We start from the raw sequence: 22,228 nt of genomic DNA, 5'->3' as shown, positions 1-22,228 counted from the left end.
AGCACAGATGTCTGTATCTTTGACATTCACTTCTTTTATCCTCAGGTTTGGAGCGGGCTTATCAACCATCTGTCTATTGTATCATGAACATGAATTCTAATAAAGAATAAATGCCATCAGAAGCTGTGACTTGGGTCCTTTGGGGATATCCCTTTTCATATAAGGTCTGCATAGCAATTACACAGTGTCTGGCATGACTTTGTTATAATGTAAACTTTTGTTATAGTGTAAACTCATGAATTGGTTATAATGTAAACTTTTGTTATAATGTAAACTCAGATGCATGAAATGTTATAGTGTGTTATAGTAATGTTATAGGGGATGCAGTGGCTTAGTGGTTAAGACGCCAGTTCTGATGATCAGAAGTTCAGAAAGTTAGCAGTTTGAGGCCCGAGTGCTGCATGATGCTGTGAGCTCCTGTCACTAGCCCCAGCTTCTGCCAACCTAGCAGTTCAAAAGCATGCAAATGCAAGTAGATAGATAGGTACCACTTCTCAGTGGGAAGGTAACAGCGTTCACTGCAGTCATGATGGCCACATGACCACCAGAGCAGTCCTCAGACAACGCTTCAGTGTTCATATACCAGGTACGCATAATGACCATTCACTATGGAAGTAGTCAGAGAACATCAACTGGCCCTACAAATAAATACAGCTTTGTTCTAGTATTCTAATTAGATTTGAGGATGTAAAACCAGTAGTAGGCAAGGCTAAACATTTCAGTGGAACACTGGGGACGAAGGGAAAGGACCAAACCTCAGTATTAAAATGCTAAGTTAAATTTCCAAAATCAGTATACTTTAAAAGCATTTGATCATTTTCTCTCTTCCTAAATACCTTTTTAGACCCATAGTCACATTTTCAGGCACAGGTCCATCAACAGACACAAAAGGGGTCGTGTTTTTTATATATCCATTTGATTGCTTATTAAAATAGACACCCAGTGTATAAAATCATTGAGGAAGCTAGAATTTTGGACTTGAAGAATCTTGTAGAACAATGAGAATGTGTGCTTTAAAACGTGTTCTGTTTTCTCTCTACACACTGTCCTTAGGTAAACTCATTAGTTCTTTTGGTTTTTTCTACCATCTGTACGCCGATGACACCCAGTTGTATCTTTCCATCCCTGACCTTTCTCCAAGGCTTGAACAGCAAGTTTCATCTTGTCTCGCAGCTGTCTCGCAGTGGATGCGCCATCGGCGTTTGAAGCTCAACATGTCCAAGACGGAGCTTCTTGTCTTTCCTCCTAAGCCCACCCTTCAACACTCCTTTTCTGTCTCTGTGGACAACATTTCTATTCAACCAGTCCAGCAAGCCCGCAGTCTTGTTTTTATCTTTGATTCTTCTCTGTCGTGTACCCCTCAGATCCAGACCACAGCCAAGGCTTGTAGATTCTTTTTATACAACATTGCCAAAATCCGACCATATCTCTCTGCCTCTACTGCCAAGATCCTGGTCCATGCCCTAGTGGTCTCACGACTCGATTACTGTAACGTCCTCCTGGCTGGGCTTCCTCTTTCTCACCTCTGTCCTTTAATCTCTGTCCAGCATTCAGCTGCATGCATTATCACATCCGCCCACCGCTCTGACCACATTTCTCCTGTGTTGGCATCCCTTCACTGGCTCCCCCTACCTTTTCGTATTCAGTATAAGCTCCTGCTGTCCACATTTAAAGCCCTCCATGGGCTGGCCCCTCCTTACTTATCAGTCCTTATTTCTTCTCACCTTCCCACTAGGGCCCTCCGTTCTGGTAGTCAAGGTCTGCTGTCCCAGCCCAGGATTTCCTCTGCCCCATCTCGGATTCGCCCCTTTTCACTCGCTGCCCCTCACTCCTGGAACCTTCTTCCCCCGCAAACAAGAGCGATCTCTTCTTTAACCAGCTTCAAAATGGAGCTGAAGACCATCCTGTTCAAAGAAGTGTTCCCAGGCATTGCATAATTGTCACTTGCTTTTTGTTGTTCTTTTGTTGTCTGTTTTATTGAATCATTTCCTGTATTGCTATGTATTTTATGTATTATCCTACTAGAGAGGCCCCTTCCCCACCACCTTTCCCTTCTCCTTTTCTGTCGTGTCTTTTTAGATTGTAAGCCTGAGGGCAGGGAACCGTCCAATTAAAAGGATTGTATATACAGCGCTGTGTAAATTTACAGCGCTTTATAAATAAAGGTTAATAATAATAATAAGTTCACTTGCCATAGTTATCATGTTTATTGTGGATTAGAAATATTACAGAGACTCTCCTAACCAGTGTTATTCTGCTTCTGTCTGACCACTGGGTTTATGTGCGTCTCAGAAACATTCAAACTGAAGGCAGTCTCTGGTTCTTACATTTTTACATATATGGCATAAATACATACATACATACATAGAAATAGATATAGATAAATATAGATATAGATATTATGTGTGTGCTCTGACTAATAAGAAACGATATTCAATCTGTCCAGGAATCAGTTCACACCTCATACCTCTGAACCATTGATATTTGAGGATTTGCTTATTTCTCTGTTGATCAAAAAGTCCTTTTTTTAAAAAAGTAGTGACTGTAGCTGTTTCTGAGATTTAATCAAAGCTGCTGGGTCTGTATGAATAACAAGAAAGCTTGTTTTGGAATGGCACAAAAATGATGCATGTTAAATTTGTTTATTAACAACTCCTTGCCAACAAACACTTCTGTCTTGGTGCGACTCACTTACTGCTGTTCTCTGCTCATCACGAACAACCATCTGGTTAATGTGTATTAAACTGAAAAGGGATAATCTGAGAAAGATGCTGGTTGAAAACAGGGAGCTGAACACCAAGACAGATCTCTTCTACCCTCCCGCACCTTGGCACACTGTTAACTGTTAATTAACTCATCAGATTTTTCACTGGGAGCTAACAGCCATCCTGATGCTTTCCTGTTCAACAAGCCTCCAAGTCAAGCCTCCTCTTTTTTGTTCCTGCAGCTGGAAACTTTCATGCTTTTCCTGACAGATTTCATAATTTGCAGCCAACTCACATAGGAAACTGGCCATCTACCTCCCTGGCACTTGGATAGAGTATACTACCCCACAGGTATCACCACAAAAACATCCACATGCCCTCCATTATCTGAGGGCATCATGTTCTTCAGCCCAGTTCTGATATAATATGTGTCCTTGGCAGAAGCAGGTTATGTTATACCTGCAGGGAATGGAAAGCCATTCAGACTCCAAAGAAAGAAACTAAACAGCCATGGATGCCTAGTCCATGCAAGAAGCATGCATGGACTTGTACAGGTAGCATTTTCATCCACAGTCTATTTCATGTTTTGATGCTAAACCAGAAATAGGGGTAAGGATATTGCCAAAATAAATAAAAATTACAGGCAAAAGTACTGCATGCCCCCACCTAGTACAGGCAAATGTATTGCAGGCTAAGGCCTCCTACACATGTCTCATTTTTGCAGTTTGGACTAGCCGGGATCTGCAAAAGTGTCTGTCTAGTCCTGGGGAATGGGCAGAATACAGATAATTTTTGTGGCCATTTTAGGCCCAGGTGAGACAGGTTTTTAAAACAACAAAACAGGAAAAGAACATGAATTGCAGCAGCCTTTCCTTGGTCTAGTCCCTTGGTACTGAGCATCAGGTGTGTAGAATTAATGCTCTGGCAGCTCAAAAATCCTCTGATCCGTTTTTTTTAAAAAATGAAAATGTATTTATGTTTTTTATTTCACAATGTAGGAAATACAGTGGCAAGCTTAAAAGTGGAGAGGGCTTCTGTGCTGTGTGTAAGCTGGTTGTGTGGCAAGCAACACCTGCTGAAATCCCAACCTCTACACAGCTGCTAGAGGTAAAGGAACCCTCTCCAGTTTTCACTCTGGAAACTCTCGGTAGTGGCAGGGCTCCTTTCAGATCTTTCCTCTTCCAGGAAGAGAAATACCTATCCAGGCGAAAAGTGGATATTTTAAGCCCAAGATGGACAAAGTGTGGCCCTGGAGCCATAGTGCTCCCCAAACCAGGTTCTGAACCCCTTAACTTGTCCAGATTCCTTGAGCTGCTCTTTATTTTTCTAACCAAAACTGGGCAAATTACCTCTCCTGGAAACCTCCATGAGAAGAGTGACCAGATGTCCTCCTTTTCCAGGACATTTCCTACATTTCAACCTTCTGTCCAGCAAGAATTTCAAAATGTCTTCCATCTTGAGAAGCATGAATTTATATTTGTATTAGTGTTTTTAGCTTTTTAAAATTTTGTAATGTGCTACATTTTTTCTTGAATGCCCTACATTTTGTGGTGTCTTGTTCTCCTTTGTGGTTATGACATTAAATCACCCTGTCCACACGGGACAAAATTCCCATTTTAAACAAGTTGCAGGAATTCTTGCTCTGCTTTTGTTGTGTGTTGTCTGCCTTTAAGTCATTTCCAACTTATAGCAACCCTAAGGGGATGCTGTCATGGGGCTTTCTTGGCAAGAGAGGGTTTGTCATTGCCATCCTTGGCTTAACATTTTTAAATTTTTGTTCACCTAATTATTAACAGTTCATAAAGGTCCCAGAGGCAAATAAATAGCCTCCAGTAGCCTACCCCTCCTCACCTACCTGTGTCTCCTTATGCAGGTGGCAAGAGCCAGTGCCCATTTTATAATCTATGTGCCTTGAGATTGAACCCACATTAGGGTATGGGCTTATGTGGAAGGGAAGAGGTCTATGTGATTCAGAGACTTTCTTGTTGGGCAAACCTATGAAAGCATAAGATAAAGTTTTGCTTCCCATCCTTCCAAACAGGCTGGGATGTAAGGCATTATCAAATTCAACATCTTCCCAGTGATTGGGGTTCAGGATGACAGTGTACAGAAAGGAGATGATAATAATAATAATAATTTTTTTTTATTTGTATACCACTTTTCCTCCAGATCAAAGCGGTTCACAACATACAAGCTACATGTCACAAAGCTACATGTCACAAATGATCTGTTCTCTGACATCTATTCAGTGGCATCATTAGGGCATCACCCAGTGCGGTAACTCATGGTGCCACCCCAGCCCACACTATACAATCTTTAGGCTGCCTCCACACTGCAGAACTAATCCAGGTTGACTTGACACCACATTAACCTCCATGGCTCAGTGCTATAGAATTCTAGAAACAGTAATTTGGGGGTGCATTTAGTCTTCTCTATCAGAGAACTCTGGTACCACAACAAACCCAGTTCCCAGAATTCCATAGCACTGAGCCATGGCGGTTAAAGTGGGGTCAACCTGGATTATTCCTCCCACTTTAGTAATGTTTGTGAGAGGTGGTGGTACTAATGTTACTCACCAATCGTAATTCCTGTATATCGCTGAATAAGGTGGCATGACATATACAGCTAGCAAAATTAAAATATCTTTACCATATATACTCAACTATAAGTCAACCTCATATATAAATCGAGGGCAGGTTTTGGGGCCATAATTATGGATTTTGATATGACCCATGGATAAGTCAAAGGTAAAACTTAGGGACATGTAATGAAGGATGTAAAGGAAAACAATGCCGAAGAATTTACAAAACCCCAGCAGGCATAACTATTTGTGCTCCTACTAAAGGCTGGGTGGATGAGAGAGAACAGAAGGGGGTCAGTGCTTCCAGGGCAGATTAAACTCTTGCCTTTCACCATGTTCACCAGAGTTTAATCTGCCCTGAAAGCACTGACCCCTTTCTATTCTCTCATTCATCCAGCCTTTAGTAGGAGCACAAATAGTTATGCCTGCTGGGATTTTGTAAGTACATACTGACATACATATATGACTTAAAATACAGTACTTGCATTGACCCCTGGATAAATCGACTCGGGTTTTTTGGATCAATTTTTTAACCTAAATTTCCAGACTTACATATGAGTATATACAGTAAATTCCAAACATGGCTACATATTGAAATTATAGTGTCACATGGACAGCCAGATTGGATTTACATGTGTGGTGCATAGTTTCATGTGGTTAAAGGGGAAATTGGATCAGATGGGATTTGGTAAAGAAAATTTAATGATTTAAAAAAAATTCCAAAAAAAAATTTTTAAGGGCCTCTCCTTTCTCCTCCCGCTGAGCCTTGCTCCACTCACCCCATCCCTTCAGCATTTTTAAGGGATGCTGGTGTACATCCTGGACTCCTTTCTGCCCTTAGGCAGATGTTTGGGGAGCAGTGGTGTCACCCTTTCTTAGGGGGTCACCTGGTATGGTCCACATTCCCCGCACCCTCCTATTGTAGCCATGCGGGATATCCTCTTCTTTCCAGAAACTTCACCACAATTCAAAAAGGATGTTGGCAAACTGGAGTGTATCCAACGGAGGGCCACCAAAATGGTGAAGGGCCTGGAAACCATACCTTATGAGGAAAGACGTAGGAAGCTGGGTATGTTTAACCTGGAAAAGTGAAGTTAAGGGGTGATATGATAGCCCTGTTTAAGTATTTGAAGAGGTGTCACATTGAGGATGGAGCAAGCTTGTTTTCTGCTGCTCCAGAAACCAGAACACAGAACAATGGATGCAAGCTACAGGGAAAGAAATCCCACCTCAACATTAGGAGGAACCTCCTGGCAGTAAGAGCTGTTTGGCAGTGGAACACACTCCTTCTGAGTCTCCTTCTTTGGAGGTCTTTAAACAAAGGTTGATGGCCACCTGTCAGGATGCTTTGATTGTGAGTTCCTGCATGGCAGCGGGTTGGACTGGATGGCGCTGGGGGTCTCTTCCAGGTCTATGATTGTATGATTATATGAGAACATGGAAAGACACACACACATACACAAAATGCAGGCTGGCCAGATGTCTTCACCCCAGAAGAGGACCAAGCACTGCAAAAGGTAGGATGTTCAAAAAAATGTAGGGACATAGAGTCATAGAATTATGGATTTGGAAGAAACCCTAAGGGTCATCCAGTCCAACCCCCTGCCATGCAGGAACTCTCAATCAAAGTATCCCCAACAGATGGCCATCCAGTCTCTGTTTAAAGACCTCAAAGGAAGGAGACTGTACCACACTCTGAGCTTTTACTGTCAGGAAGTTCCTCCTAATGTTGAGGTAGAATCTCTTTTCCTGGAGCTTGTGTCCATTGCTCCAGGTCCTATCTCTGGAGGAGCAGAAAACAAGTTAGCTCCCTCCTGAATATGACATCCCTTCAAATACTGACACAGGGCTATCCTATCGCCTCTGAACTTTCTCTTCTCCAGACTAAACAGCCCCAGCTCTCTGCCACATCCAGACTGGAAGCTAGAAATGCCCAACCCTGCTCACAAGGGAGGACCTTTGGACATCCCTCCTGGACCCAAGGCTGAAATGGAGGACAAAGATGGAAGAGTGCTTCCTTGGAAAGGCAACATGTCAGATCTGAGAGAGGGAGGAGGGAGGGAGGGAGGGAGGAAGGGAGGAGTAGCACATCGACCCACACACTCTCAGGGGAGCAACCCTATCGTGGCCACAGGCAGATGAGTCCAACCCCCCCCCCCAAAAAAAAAAAAAACCCTCCTCCTGCTGGATGTCGCAGGGGCTGCGTCACCGGGAGGCTGGACGCGATTGGGGAAGGCGCCGCGATCCTCGCTTTGGACTAGTTTATAAAGTCTGCCTCTGCCCCCCTGCTCTGGGTTCGGATTGTGCGGGAGAACTGGGAGGACGACGCAGCAACTCCGAGGCGCCTTCCCATCTTCGGTGAGTTTGATGAAGCCTTTGCACTTTGTAGGATTTCAAGATCTAAAAGTTTGGGGGGACGCAGGCTGCAAAGGGATCTTGGAGACACCTTTGAGATGAACTCTTTTCAGTTCGTCTCACAGATGCTCCAAGATCCCTTTGCAGCCTGCGTCGCCTTTCGCCTATCTGTTCCCCGTGCTCATCCTCTCCTCTTCCTCTCTTCCCAGAGGAGCTCTTCAAGCGGCATCCGCTCGCTCAGCAAGCGCTAATCAGGCCCTCCGCAGCGGAGGCTCCCCTTGGACTGCTCTTCACCTTAAGCTGACTCCCGAAGGAGAAGAAAGGTAAGTGCCCTCCATTAGCTGCCCAGATCTTCTCTCTCCCAGAGGGATCAGATGTCCTCCTCACCGCCAAGGAGGACTCACGGCATCCCAAAACGGGTAGGGCTTGCAACACAAACGTGGGGCATGATCCAATATAAATAATAATAATAATAATAATAATAATACTGTGATGGTAAATGCCTGCTTCTTTTGCAATGCTGAAATGGAGGACCAGTCCTGGGAAAAGGAGGATCTCCCCAACGTTCCCTTTTCTTCTTTCCAAACTGATTTTTCCCATGTTCTTTTCTGTCTTTTCCTTTTCTCTTTTCTGATCCACACTGCAGTTTTAATGTGGTTGGATCCCACTTTAACTGCCATGGCTCAATGCTGTGGAATTCTTAGGGTTTGGTGAGCTATTAAGCCTTCTCGGTCAGAGCAGCCAGCAAACTGCAAATCCCAGGATTCCATAGGATGGAGCCATGGTACTTCATGCAGTGTCACACCACATCATTTCTACAGTGCAGATGTATCCTGGGTTTACCTTCCTAGCTTTCTCTTTGTCCCTTTTTAAGGTCTCTTTTCCACTGGCTAAATCATGCTGTTTGACCTCGCTTTAACTGCCTCGGCTCCATGCTGAGTAGTTCTGGGATCTGTAGTTTTTGATCTGTGCTGGTGCCACAACAAAGGACGAATCCTAAGATCCCACAGCATCCAGCTAGGGCAGTTAAAGCCATATCAAACTGCATTATTTCTGCAGTGCAGAGGCATTCTTCCTCAGAAGCCCAAGGGTATGTCTACATTGTAGGAATAATGCATCAGTTTGACACCACTTGAACTGCCAATGGCTCCATCCTACAGGATCCAGGGGTTTATCATTTTGTGAGGCACCAGCACTCTTTGCAATGAAGGGTTCCATATGATGGAGCGGCAACACTTAAAATGGTGTCAGACTGCATCATTTGTACAGTGCAGATGGGAGTAAAGGTAGCCGGTAGCCGTTCTTCCAAAGTCCTCTGTCAGGCATCTCAGTTTGGATACCATTATCCTTCCTTCCATCCACTCCATCCTCCTTCAGTCCTAGTTTCATATTTTACAAAAAGTACATCTGCACTGCAGAAATAATCCAGTTTGGCCCCACTTTAACTGTCAGGGCTTATTGCCATGGAATTCTGGGAATGGCAGTTTGTTCTGGAACCAGAGCTCTTCTCTGAAACTCCAGAGGAAGACTTGAAAGTGGAAAACAGATATAACTCTTAGAGAAAGACTCTGGCTGCATCTGCACTGCAGAATTAATGCAGTTTTCCACCACTTTAACTGTCAAGGCACAATGCTATGGGATTCTAGGATTTATTGTTTTGTGAGCTATTTGGCCTTCTCTGCAACGTGGCAGCAGCCTTTGAGGAGTGGATGGAGGTGGGTCTTTCTTCAGGGTTCCTTTTGTCAAATAAAAGTTACATTTCTCAGGGACTTTCCCTTTTACTTGCATTTGGCTTTTTGCAGCAAAAAAAAAAAAAAAAAAAAGACAAATAAATAAAACTTGTATGAATTTCATGGTATCAACTAGCCAGTCTTAATGGGGCAAAGAAGATGTTTCTTAAAAATCTTCCAGTGTGTATGAATGAGAAGTGAAATGGAGACGATGGCAGATCATAAAGAGAAACCTCTCCATCCACTGTAGGGACTAGATATTGTTGCTGTGTTTTTAAAAGCATCATTCTAGTATTGGAGCAACAAAAAAAAAGCTGTCTTCCTGGCAAAAAAAAATGTTTGAGTAGTAACTCTTTTCACACCTATCTTCTTTACTAAAAGGTGAGAATATTAACACACACACACAATGTATGGCAGGTTTCTTCTTAAGTTATCCTTCATTTTGTTCATTCCCAAGGCCTGTTATTTCTGTTGTTTATAAGTTTGTTATTTGATAAAACTTAATAAAAAAAATTTAAAAATTAAATAAAGAACCAGTCTTTGATGGCAGTGGTTTTTGGCTGTATCCACACTGCAGAAATAGTCCAGTTTGACCCCACTATGACCGCCACGGCACAATGCTATGGAATTCTGGGAATTGTCCTTTGTTGTGCTCTGCTCTGGTGCCACAACAAACAACAGTTCTCTGAATTCCATAGCATTGAGCCATGGCAGTTATAGTGGGGTCAAATCGGATTATTTCTGCAGTGTAAATGCAACCTTTGTGTGCCATTCAAGTGCAGTCCTCCACCAGCAGTGAGGGGAAAAAAGTCCTAGCAGCATTTCCTGAGGGATAAGAAAGAAAATAATGAAGCTGGCCCTGGATGTCCTCAGACCAGTCCCTCTCTCTTAGACTGACCTTTGTCATAGGGTTGCTACCACATCTGTTTGGTTATTGTTTTAAAAGCTGTGAAGATTGTCCCACAGAATTTCCAGTGGGTTTCTTTTCTGCATTCTTGTGAATGCTGTTTTTATATACTTTTGTCCTTGTCCTATCTGGTCTCTACAGATGAGTACTTTGCAAACAGTCCTATAGGGAATGTTGAATAGCCAGCTCTCAACCACTTTGCCCAGCAAAGACATTTCAGCTACAACTCAGCTGCAGACAGAAATCTGCTAGCAGTCATTTTCTCAGGATTTATTCAAAAGAATCTTGGAAACAGTAGTTTTGGAGAAAATTGGTTCTCATTTGCTGTTTTGTTGTTATTTGATATCTCTTGGGCTTCAACTCTAAGAGTGAGAGACATCCATGAGCCCAGGCCATTGACAGCTCTGCTCAGCTTTTGCACCATGGCTTCAATGATTGAGTCTATGCATCTGTAATGTGGTCTTAGGGTCTTTAATTCCATCAAAGTCCAACTACCCAGATTCCTTGTTCGGGAGCCAGAAAGGTGCTGGGCAGACATATCATGTCAAGCTTTACAGTGCAACAGTAACAAAGCCTTATTGCACCTCATAGTATTAGTGTGGTGTAATGTTGCAATGATGTGGCTGACCTGTAAAATTATCTGCATGGCTTTAGATCAGTCTCTCTCTCTCTCTCTCTCTCTCTCTCTCTCTCTCTCTCTCTCAAGCCGATCAATCTCACAGAGTTGTGGGCAGGATAAAGTGGGAAGGAAGAGAACCATGTGCACCATCTTATTCTCATAGAAGAGCTGTGAGATATAAATACAGCTGATAAATAATAGTTAAAAATCTGTAAGCCCATTTCACTTGTATTTCACATAAACAGGCAGCGAAGGAATGCAAGATTCCACAGCCCTAGTGAACAAAAAACTGAATGCTAATGTTCTGGTGTTTCAGAGCAACAAAAAACAATTCTAACTTTGTAGTCTAACAATAGAGTACATGTGATTTTAAGCATATATCCTCAGAGACACACCATTTTCCTCAAATATGCTTAAGCATGCACTTTTCACCTTTTATCAGAAATCTTATTTTAGTTATATTGACTATATATTATTGATACTGGATATTTAATATTTAAATTGCCCAATTCTATGACTGATTAATAAACAAGTGTCACACAGATTTTAATGCTGTGACCCTCGTTGCCCTTCCTTGGAGGTCTGTGCCATTGTAATCAATGGGACCTGACTGTAAACAAATTTGTTCAAACTTATGTAAGGACTGTAGTCGCTGTATATATAGTTAGAGCTCTTTCAGACTAATGTTCTTTAGTATATGAATTTGTACCACAATATGTTTTTTGGAACACGAAATCAAATGACTGTGCCTGGATTAACCTCTCAGTACTTTGTTTTCCTTTTTTTCCCCCATCCCAGACCATGACATTGCTTCTGCGATGTCATTTCTTCCTCTTGGCTTTTAGCACATGCCTCATCCTTACTGTTCGGGCAGAATGTAGCAAGGACTGTGCATCTTGTACTCACCAATTTGCATACCATGCTGATATCAACCCCCTGGTAAGCAGAATCAACTCTTTTGTTTTATGGAAATTTCAACTCTTACAAAACCAAGGTATACAAAAGCATCTATTAGTATAAAAAGCTTTGCTGAGATAAGACAATTACAAATCTCAAAATTGTGTAGATCACTAATGCTGATTAGCCATTTTAGTTATCCTTAAAGAGTGGTTGAATAATATTCCAATGGCATTGCCTACATATCTTGATGTGTAATATGTTGGTTCTAATTTGTGTCAGTGAAACTGAGTGTGGAAGAGGTAATTATTCTGGTTTAACAATACAAAGTACATGTGATTTTAAACATATGTCCTTAGAGACATATCATTTTCCTCAAGTATGCTTAAGCATGCACCTTTCACCCTTTAGCAAAACTTTATTTTAGTTATATAGAATATATATTATTGATATTGCCTAATATTTAAATTGCCTAATTCTAAGATTGATTAATAAATATCCAGATTCCTAAATATAAATATTCCTAAAATCTATTGTTTCAGAGAACACTATATCCCTCTACTTTTCCATAGACTGACCAATTAATTCAGAACCATGGAGAACTCCTGCCTTTGTCATTGTTTAAATACTAGACCCTGCTTGACAAGTTACGCAATCTTTAGGTGACTGGGAGACAGGGAACGAAGCAGAAGGGCTAAGAATTCTTTTTGTACTGGGTATGATGGAACATTTGCAACCTTAAATTGCATAAAGGCTATGGGTGTCATGACACCTGTGCCCATGACTGGCAAGAACAATGAAAACCTCATTCTCATGGATCATTATTGTCTTCTGTGTTACATTCAACCCATTATAGTGGTAGAACAGAGATGTTTTTAGGGGTTTTGTAGAGAATTTTTGATCTAATGAAGGTTCTACTGTGATGAAAGGACTGGGCAAGAGGATTCAGCAAGAGGAGTCAAGGGCCTTTTAGTCATCTGAAGTGAGAAATGAGAAGGTGATCATGATTCAGAAAGGTTCAGCAAGCACAGCTAAAGGACCAATTGTCCCTTTTTAGTTTAAATATATTTAACATTATATAATGCCCATTTGAATCTGGTCTTTGGTTCTTCTGAGCAGGGTTATCCTTTCTTCTTGAACATGGCTTCGTTGAACAATTTGGAACTTCCTCTGTTGTCTGACTGAGATAATCTGTGATTTGGATTATATGGTTTAATCAAAAATATATATGGAAGTGTTGATCCTTTTGGCAGGGGCTAAACTAAATTGGTGTTTGGTTGCTTAAAACAGTATGGCCCAGGACCATGTGTACACAAGACAATTAAATTTCTGTTGTTCATGCAGCAGTCCCCCTAGATAATACTAGGTCAAAACCCTAGGCTGGGTTTTGTCTTTAGTGGGGTATTTTTTATGGAATACACCTTATAGGTGTTTATTACACTGTATCTCACAACTCTTCCAAATACCTCAGTGGGATGTACATGATTTAAATTAAATTAGATTGAGAGAAGGGACATTGCCATACAATGATGGCAGAATAAGTACTTGACTCGGATCTCCCCATTCCGGTCTGACACAAACTGAGATTGGTTTTTAAAGTACCTTCTAAATGTTATGGGAGGAAGAAAGCTCTATTGTTCAAAGAAGGAAAGTAACGAAATAGACTATGTAAAAATTCATGAGTTCCGTAAAATAATCACTTAGGCTTCCAACTGATATTTCAGCAAGCGATCTGAATGACAGCCACAGAGAAACACACCTTTGCCTGTGCACTGAGCCTTCACGCCTTGTGTAACATGAGAGAGAAAAAATCATTAGCTATTTGGAGTGCTTCCAGATGGCTGGTTTCTATCATTATCACAATCAAAAATCATTTTTATATATTTTACTATTAACTTATCTTGTGCTCGGAAAAAAGGAAGGGAGAAGCAATGGTACAGCACAGAAAGGCTGCAAATTCAATACATTGCCTGGCCTCCATAAAATCCTATGAATGTGGCAGTGCAAGTGCATCATAAATACATCATCTGGAAGCATCATTAATTATTATACTCACATTGCAGGAGCCAGGAACTGCCCATCCCAATTTTTGACTGAAGTTGCTAGAGAGTGTGATGTTGTAAACTTATATTTTTAACTAAATAATACAGTAAATGCAAAAGGCTATATTTTTAAAGAAGTACCATCTTTCTTCATTTCCATATACAATTTCAAATGGAAAATTGGTAGTTTTTATTTCTTTATAGCTTCAAGAACATTCCATTTATTTCACTTGAGCATTTTATTATCCCTATAGTTCAATTGTATTTATATAACTTACATTGTGAGCCACCTTGGGAGTCATACTGGAAGAATGGTCGAGATAAGTTAAATAAATAAATATTATTCTTCATTATTTTATTTGTAACTATACATTCTAGAAGGATATTATGTAGCCATGACTAATGTGACAAAACTGCAACAGTCACTACAAAGAACTGACAACACGGAAAATAAGCATGTAGCAAAGGCAAAAATTGGCATTTTTTTTTAATATTGAAAAGACAGGCTGGAAAGCATCACCATAGTGTTCTTGATACAGCCTAGAAGGTACTCATGCCAGTAAAAGCACCATTTAACGTTATCTTGTTGTAAGCTGAAGGATAAGGAATTTCATTAATATCTAAATGAAGCAAAAAGTGTACTCTAAATTGACTTACTTGGGAGCAAACTTTGAGTAAAAATACATGAAATCACATCACAGAATCGAAGAATTGAAATGGTAAAGACCTATAAAAAGAGTCTGTTCAGACACTGTTGTTATTGTGTACCTTGAATACATTTTCAATGTATGACTACCCTAATGTGAAGCTATCACAGAGTTTTCTTGGTAAGATTTGTTCAGAGAGGGTTTGACTTTGCCTTCCTCTGAGGCTGAAAGAATGTGATTTACCAAAGGTCACTCAGTGAGTTTCCACGGCAAGTAGGGATTCAAATCCTGGTCTCCAGATACATAGCTCAAACCACTCTACAATGCTACCTAGATTACCTTTTTAAAATACTTGTTAGCAAGCAATTTAAATAGTATTTGAGAATACAATATCTATAAATTAGCAAGATATAATTAAACACCAAAAATTAAACACTATGTTCTATATTACATTCCATTTTAAGGTATTCACAGATTACATGCTGGAACTTAAAATTTGGCTTGATGTTGGAACAGGCAATTCAAGCAGAATGAAACTGGTTTAAACATATATTCTACTGTTTTAAACCTGAATCCTGTTGGTAGTCCTGACTACAGTGAACCCATTGATTCAATAGGAGTTACATAAATGTTGATTCATCATTCAGTTATTTACTAAATGAGGCCTGTTACAGACAGGCCAAAATAAAGCTGCTTCGAGTCACTTTGGAGGTATGGTATTTCAATGATGCATGAGTCCTAAGAGTCCAAAAGCCGCACCAAAGCCATGCTCCAGTCCTAAGGACTGGAGTGCAGCTTTGGTGCGGCTTTTGGACTCCTAGGACTCATGCATCATTGAAATACCATATCTCCAAAGTGACTCGAAGCAGCTTTATTTTGGCCTGTCTGTAACAGGCCTGAGTCTACTTTAGTTGGGAATACTAATAGGATTCAGGCCATAATACTTGCTATAATCACCTTTCTTAAGTATTCTAACATCTAGTCAGTTTCAAAATCTGAAGAATCTATGGCGGGTTACAAACCGCCACTTGGGACATCCTCAGGACGTCCCAGTTTAAAAAAGGGGCGTCTCTTCCAGATGCCCCTATTCCTGTTACGGACTCTGTAACGGACGCAGCGGTTTGGCTGCGGCGGCTCCCTTGCGGAGCAAACAGCAGCGCCGGGAGACCACTGCAAAGCGGCGGTTTGTAACGCCTCTATGTTTTTTGTATAATTTTAAAAGACTGTAAATTCAGAATAGCATATTAACTCCGCACTCAGCTGTTTTATTATAATAAGTAAAATCACCCCACCCAAGTGGCCACTTACCACATTGTCCTCCTTGAAATAATATCATAACAACCCAGAAAACAGTAACTAGCATAATCCATTCTCACATTTGAACAACAAAGTACTGTATGTTCCCATTCAAAAAGTATTTCTCCAAAATCTCATCCAGGAAGGTGGAAACCCCTATGGAGAAGTCTCTTTGTTGGCATATACAGTAAAGATATACATGTTCAAAATTATCTTTTATCTTTATACCTCGAGTTATTTTAAATTATAAGTAAGCCTCCCAGCCAGAGCAATTGACCAGACTCTGTCCAGCCAAGAATGTATAGACATTGTCGAGCATCTTCCGGTGTTGGACTATCTCCATACATGGTACCAAAAGCAAAAATGACATTAGCTCCCTGTTGTGCAAATGTGTGTTTTCACTTTGGAAGATGGATAAGAGGAATAGGGCACAGCACCAAATAACATTCTGGTGGGTTATATTAATAATTAGCAACATGGCCTTGTTCAAAATGTGTTAACTTTAGGGCACTCAAGCCAGAAGTGTTTTAAGGTACTTCTGTTGCCACATCCCCTCCAACACAAAGGAAAGACATTAGGCATGATCTTTGTGAGCTTGTCTGCAGGGGCATCACTAGGAAGGTGCTGACCACACTAGGTGACACCATAAGGGTGGGGAGGTAACACTGCTCCCTAAACATCTTCCTTTTGGCAGAAACAGGATGTGGTGTTCACCTCATCCCTTTAAAATGCTGGAACTCAATGGAAGAGATGGTGTGAGTGGGGCGAGATTCATTGGGGGAAGAAATGAGAGGTTTCCAGGATATATATGTGTGTGTGTGTGTGTGTGTGTGTAATTTTCTTTTTTAAAATCACATCATACCAAATCTTCACTTTCACCAGATGAAACTATGTTCATGTAAATACATTTAGATTACCATATATACTTGACTATAAGACAACCTCGTGTATAAGAATAATGGATTTTAATATGACTTAGGGGCATGTAACAAAGGATGTAAAGGATGAAGAAAAGGAAAACAATGTCAAAGAACATACAAAATTCCAGCAGGCATAACTCTCCCTAAAAGTTGGATGGATGAGAAAGTAGAGGGGAAGTCAATGTGATGCTTGCTTTTAATAGGCGATGCTTGCTTTTTTAAAAGTAAGAGTTAAAGTACAGTACTTTCATTAACCTATGGATAAGTCGACTCAGGTTTTTTGGGTCAATTTTTTGACTAAAATTTCTAGACTTATACATGATTATATACAGTATTTGTAGATTTTGTAATTTAAATTATAAATTTTGCTAGTTGTTTAAGTCACACCTATTGCCATACAGAACATTCAGTGATATGTAGGAATTATGATTTATGAGTAACATTAGCAGAAAAAAACATTACCAAGGATTCTGTATGGGCTGGTACGGAAGGAGGACAATGTGGGGGGTGGCACCATGGGTTACCATGCCAGATAACACCAACCCTGGTGACACTACTGCTTGTCTGGAGTCTGATGCTAAGTATTTCAATACTTTGAAATATGTTGTGATGCTCTGAGCCTTACTCACATCTCTGCTGAGATTAACTGTAAATGGAACATGATTTATACTTACAACTATAAAACGTAATCATGCAAGATTTCTGAATTGCAGACATGGGAGATGTGCAGGGATGCAAATGTTCTATAGTAAATTCCAGCTGCCCTTCTGTGGGAGCTGAGTTGTAGGCAGCTGCCAAACAGATGGAAGAAACAGGAATATAATAAGAATGCAAAAGGAATTCTGATTTATTTCCAGAATCAGTTTGAATATCAGTTTGCACAAATTACTTACCTGGAAACACTATAAAGATGGTTGGATTCTGACTTAGTCATGCTTAGAGCAAATGCATTCAGATCAATGAGACTTAAATGAATCCTGACTAGTGTGCTCCGTAAGTCTGAAGTGTAAGCATGACTAAGTTTGGATTTGACTCACTGGACTGGATTCAAAATAGCACTTAGCAGAATTCCATTTGCATTAGATGAAGCGGGTGGAGAAGCCATTTTTTTCAGTGGGGAGTTGGATGAACATTTACTTTCCTTTGATTTGATGCACTTTCCTTTGTGTTTTCAAGCAACATTACGTATTATAGTGTTATCTCTAGCTCTATGCCTAACAGCACATGTAATATTTAAGAAATAAATATCTATATTTGCAAGGTGTGATGCATCTCCAATTGCAACTAAAATAATTACAGTTGTGCATTTGTCTAGCATTGTTTCAAATCCACTTGGGGCACTTTTTTAAAATGATATTAACATGGACCATGATGATTTTCCCTTTCCTATCACAAAATTTAATAGGGGGGCATAATGTATCATCAGTTAATATATATTCTGAAACATAGGCTTATGTATTTCCCTAGGTGTTTAATAAATAAGAAGGCATATCAAATATCTATTTCTTTATATTTTAACACACATGTGTAAATCACAATATTTTTCAGGCATGTACACTAGAATGTGAAGGAAAGCTGCCTTCTGCCAAAGCCTGGGAAACCTGCAAAGAACTCCTTCAACTAACTAAACTGGATCTTTCCCAGGAAGGCAATGGTGCCATAGGAGACAACACAAAACAGGATGAAAGTCATTTGCTAGCCAAAAAATATGGCGGGTTCATGAAACGGTATGGTGGGTTCATGAAGAAGATGGATGAGCTCTACCATATAGAACCAGAGGAGGAGCATAATGGAGGAGAAATCCTTGCTAAAAGATATGCAGGGCTTATGAAGAAGGACTCAGATGACGATGCCTTGGCAAATTCCTCTGACCTGCTGAAGGAGCTTCTTGGAACAGAGGAAAATGCTGAAATAGGGCATTATCGAGACCTGAATGATAACGATGGTGAAATCATCAAAAGATATGGAGGCTTTATGAGAAGCATCAAGCGTAGTCCAGAATCAGAAGATGAAGCCAAAGAGCTGCAAAAGAGATATGGTGGCTTCATGAGAAGAGTAGGAAGGCCAGAGTGGTGGCTAGACTACCAGAAACGATATGGTGGATTTCTTAAACGCTTTGCTGATTCTTTTCTTCCTTCAGATGAAGATGGAGAAAGTTACTCCAAAGAGGTCCCAGAGATGGAGAAGCGATATGGTGGATTTATGAGATTTTAATACCCTCCCTTTTGTCTCAAATCAAAGACTGCCTCATTGATCATAATTTATTGTAATGTGTTGCTTGTACTGTACAGTTTTTTACTGTCCTGGGTAATAATGTGATCTGTCTGTTATTTCAAGTTCTGTGCTCTTTTAAGTTAACAAAAGTCTAGTTTGTATATGTTGTACTATTCATGCTAAATCTGTTTTAGTTACCATACTCATTTCTTTAAAACAGTGCAATTGCTTAACTGTATATACAATAAATTGTTCATCTTAACTGCATAATATATTCTGACGTACTTTTTCTCCATCAGCAATCACTGCATTATATAAAAAGAAGTTCTACAATGGAATATTTGTGCAAATGTGAAATATGTGCTATACGTATTTATTTATTTATTTATTTATTTATTTATTTATTTATTTAAAATCCTGCCTTTCTCTCAAAGTGGGATTCAGTCTACCAAACAACAGTCTTTCTTTTTTCTATTTTTCTTTTTCAGTTACTATATCAGTAATATTTATATTTCTTCCAACTCAATGAAACTTCTAAAATCAAAATAACTACAATATTTACTACAAATGTTTAATTTACAAATACAGAGAATACAACCATCAATGTGCTAACAGTCAACCTTGCTTTAATGCACATTGATGAGTAGATTATTTTTATTATCATTTGTACGATTTACATTTGAACCAACTAAACAGTAAATTTCCCCAGACTATGGATTCCATTTTAAAAACACATTAAAAATTCAATTTGTAAAATCACCAGTAGATATTTCTTAAATTCATTGACACTATTGGCTTGTAATAAATTACCAACCTGCTCAAATCAATTCTGTTGCAATATTCAAAATATACATTGATTTGCATTCCTCCATGTCTTGACATACTGTGCTTGGACAGTAATGGCTTTGTCGCAATAAAGTTCTGGGATCCTGAGCCCAACATGCAGTTTCTTTTGCTTACTGTATCCAAATTACACTCTTTGCCAGAATTAGAAGAGTTCAATACATCTGAAGAACAATTCCAACATGCATTTTCTTACCTTGCATGAGTGACAACATTAATCTTCTCAGCTTGCATAAGCTTTTCAAGATTTGCTTTTTTGGGGGCAGGGACTATATTCCTTGGTTGGCATCCATATCCTCTTATTACTTTTCTCATTTATGTACCTCTGTGAGTTATGCTGACATTTTTGCTGTGTTTAAACATTGGATATATCTCTTCAATGTGGATGTAAATCTTATCTAGGCATTCACTGGATGACTGTCACTGTTGCAACCATCAATTACTTTACAGAAGAGATGGGGCTGTCAAAAACTAGCAAAACATAGTTCTGGTTGCATAATTCTGTATAGATATAGTAATTCTTCTGTATCAGTATTGTCCATAGAGAATTGTCTGCTCAGCCATATGGTCACTTTAGAGTTGAATCCCCAAATAAGGAAGATGTTATAACCTTTAAAATATATACATCATAACCATGCCTAATTTATTTATTTTCTTTTATTCTTATCCAGGGTCAACTAAAAATATTTTAATTCCTGGAGCAAAGAATAAAATGTCACCAGTCTCCATTCTATATACAGAAGCCAGATATTTCAGCAATCACAGCATATAGTCAGAGGCATGTTGGAAAACTTAAGAAGTGTTTCCCACTATTTCCTCTGTGAATGAAAATGTAACAAGAATCTGAGTCAAACTAGATGTAAAGGAAATGGACATGTCCTATCATTTACACATTTTCCATCCTATAACGGGATTTTCTCAAACATGCATGCCTCAGCAAAGAGACTTGCAAATGAAACCCATGTTTACTTTCCAGTGACCAATCAAATGGTAAATGCAAGTTACATAGATGAGGAAAATCATACGTTGGGAAACATCTTTCACCACTTGTGGGAAAATGAAGAAATAGAAATAGTAAAAAAGTTCTCAAACATTGATAGGAATGAGGATTGCAGCCAGGAAATCAGAAGACTATTAAGAATTGGGAGGAGGTAAAAAATGGAAAAGATCCTAAAATGCAAAGATATACAACTGAGCACAAACGTCAGAATTATGCAAGCCATTGTATACCCTGTTACCATTTATGGAAGTGAGAGCTGGACAGTTAAGAAAGAAGATAGGAGGAAAATCAATTCATTTGAGATGTGCTGGAGAAGAGTGCTGAGGATTCCATGGACAGCCAAAAGGATAAACAAATGGGTCCTAGAGCAGATCAAGCCAGAAACCTCCCCGGAAGCCAAGATGACAAACTGAGGCTGTCGTAATTCAAACAGATCACGAGAAGGCACAACTCACTCAAAAAAAACCCAATAATGCTAGGAATGGTGGAGGGCAGTAGAAAGAGATGAAGGCTGCAGGCTAGATGGATGGACTCTGTTAAGGAGGTCATAGATATGATTTTTCAGAAAATAAACAGAACAGTGGAGGAGACGTCTCATCCAAAGAGTCACCATAGGTCAAGATCAACACGAGGACAGTTAACAACAACAAAGGGAAAACTCTAAAGACATATATGCACATAGTTTTGTTTGATTCCTCGTGGTCATATATTCAAAGAGCAATCTGAGTAATAATCTTTATGTAGCCAAAAAAAAAAAAAAAAAAACCTATCCACATAGAAGAAGGAGGTAACACCAAACTAGCAGAAATCTCAAGTTTTCCAGGAGTTTACATAAAAACAAACCAACATATGAACTCCCCAGAAAACAGCAAATGGAGATGACATATATTCAGTGCACCAAAGTACTGACATCATTGGAGGAGAAAGAAGAAAACCAGAAAGGGGGTATACAATGCAATCTTGAATCCTGGGTAAGAGTACTCCACACAGCAAGAGGTCATACTTATACTGTATATCAAATACCAAAAACCTTTCTGTGTAATGTCTTTTATGAACGTGTTTCATATACATTCAGGGTTCAATATGCCAGGAAACACCAGCTTCGTAGGGCCTTGGTAGACAGATATCCAGGGAGAATGAGTAGGTTATCTCTTATAGCAGTGGTGTTTCTGAATGCATCCCTTTGCCTTCTTGTGGTGATGTTCTTTCTTATGTGCTTCTCCCCAAGGCAGAGAAGAGCAACAGATTAAAATACAAAACATTGTGCACTTCTGTCCTTCACCAATAATGGCCTTGCCTACCTTTTTGCATATATCTATGATCACAGCACACCATTAACTCTGGAATTAGGTTGAGGGGAGCTGAGTCCCACCAAAATGATCTTGCAAAACTGGTTGACCAAAACTTCCATGTAGTTGAGCCTCCTAAGGAATAATTGACCAGATGCACAAAACAATCAAACACTAAGAAAT

General features: G+C 39.8%; 1 protein-coding gene across 2 annotated transcripts; it reads left to right on the top strand.

Annotated features, from left to right (window-relative positions):
• Positions 1–7,516: 7,516 nt before the first annotated feature.
• On the top strand, positions 7,517–19,852 carry PENK (proenkephalin). 2 transcript variants are annotated; one of them, XM_089517352.1, is made up of 4 exons: positions 7,517–7,644; positions 7,851–7,964; positions 11,696–11,836; positions 18,248–19,852. In XM_089517352.1, exons 3-4 carry the CDS (start codon positions 11,699–11,701, stop codon positions 18,911–18,913), a joined length of 804 nt encoding a protein of 267 aa, XP_089373478.1. In that variant the 5' UTR covers positions 7,517–7,644; positions 7,851–7,964; positions 11,696–11,698; the 3' UTR covers positions 18,914–19,852. The 2 variants fall into 2 exon arrangements, with proteins under 2 accessions (XP_089373478.1, XP_089373477.1); XM_089517351.1 differs by lacking the exons at positions 7,517–7,644; positions 7,851–7,964 and adding an exon at positions 7,973–8,060.
• Positions 19,853–22,228: the final 2,376 nt, after the last annotated feature.

The sequence above is a fragment of the Sceloporus occidentalis genome, unplaced genomic scaffold (genome assembly GCF_023333645.1).
Source record: "Sceloporus occidentalis isolate IW3139 unplaced genomic scaffold, rSceOcc1.0.p SCAF_3, whole genome shotgun sequence".
NCBI classification, from domain to species: domain Eukaryota; kingdom Metazoa; phylum Chordata; class Lepidosauria; order Squamata; family Phrynosomatidae; genus Sceloporus; species Sceloporus occidentalis.
Note: the sequence above shows the minus strand (reverse complement) of the source record. Positions and strands in the feature narration are given on the sequence as shown.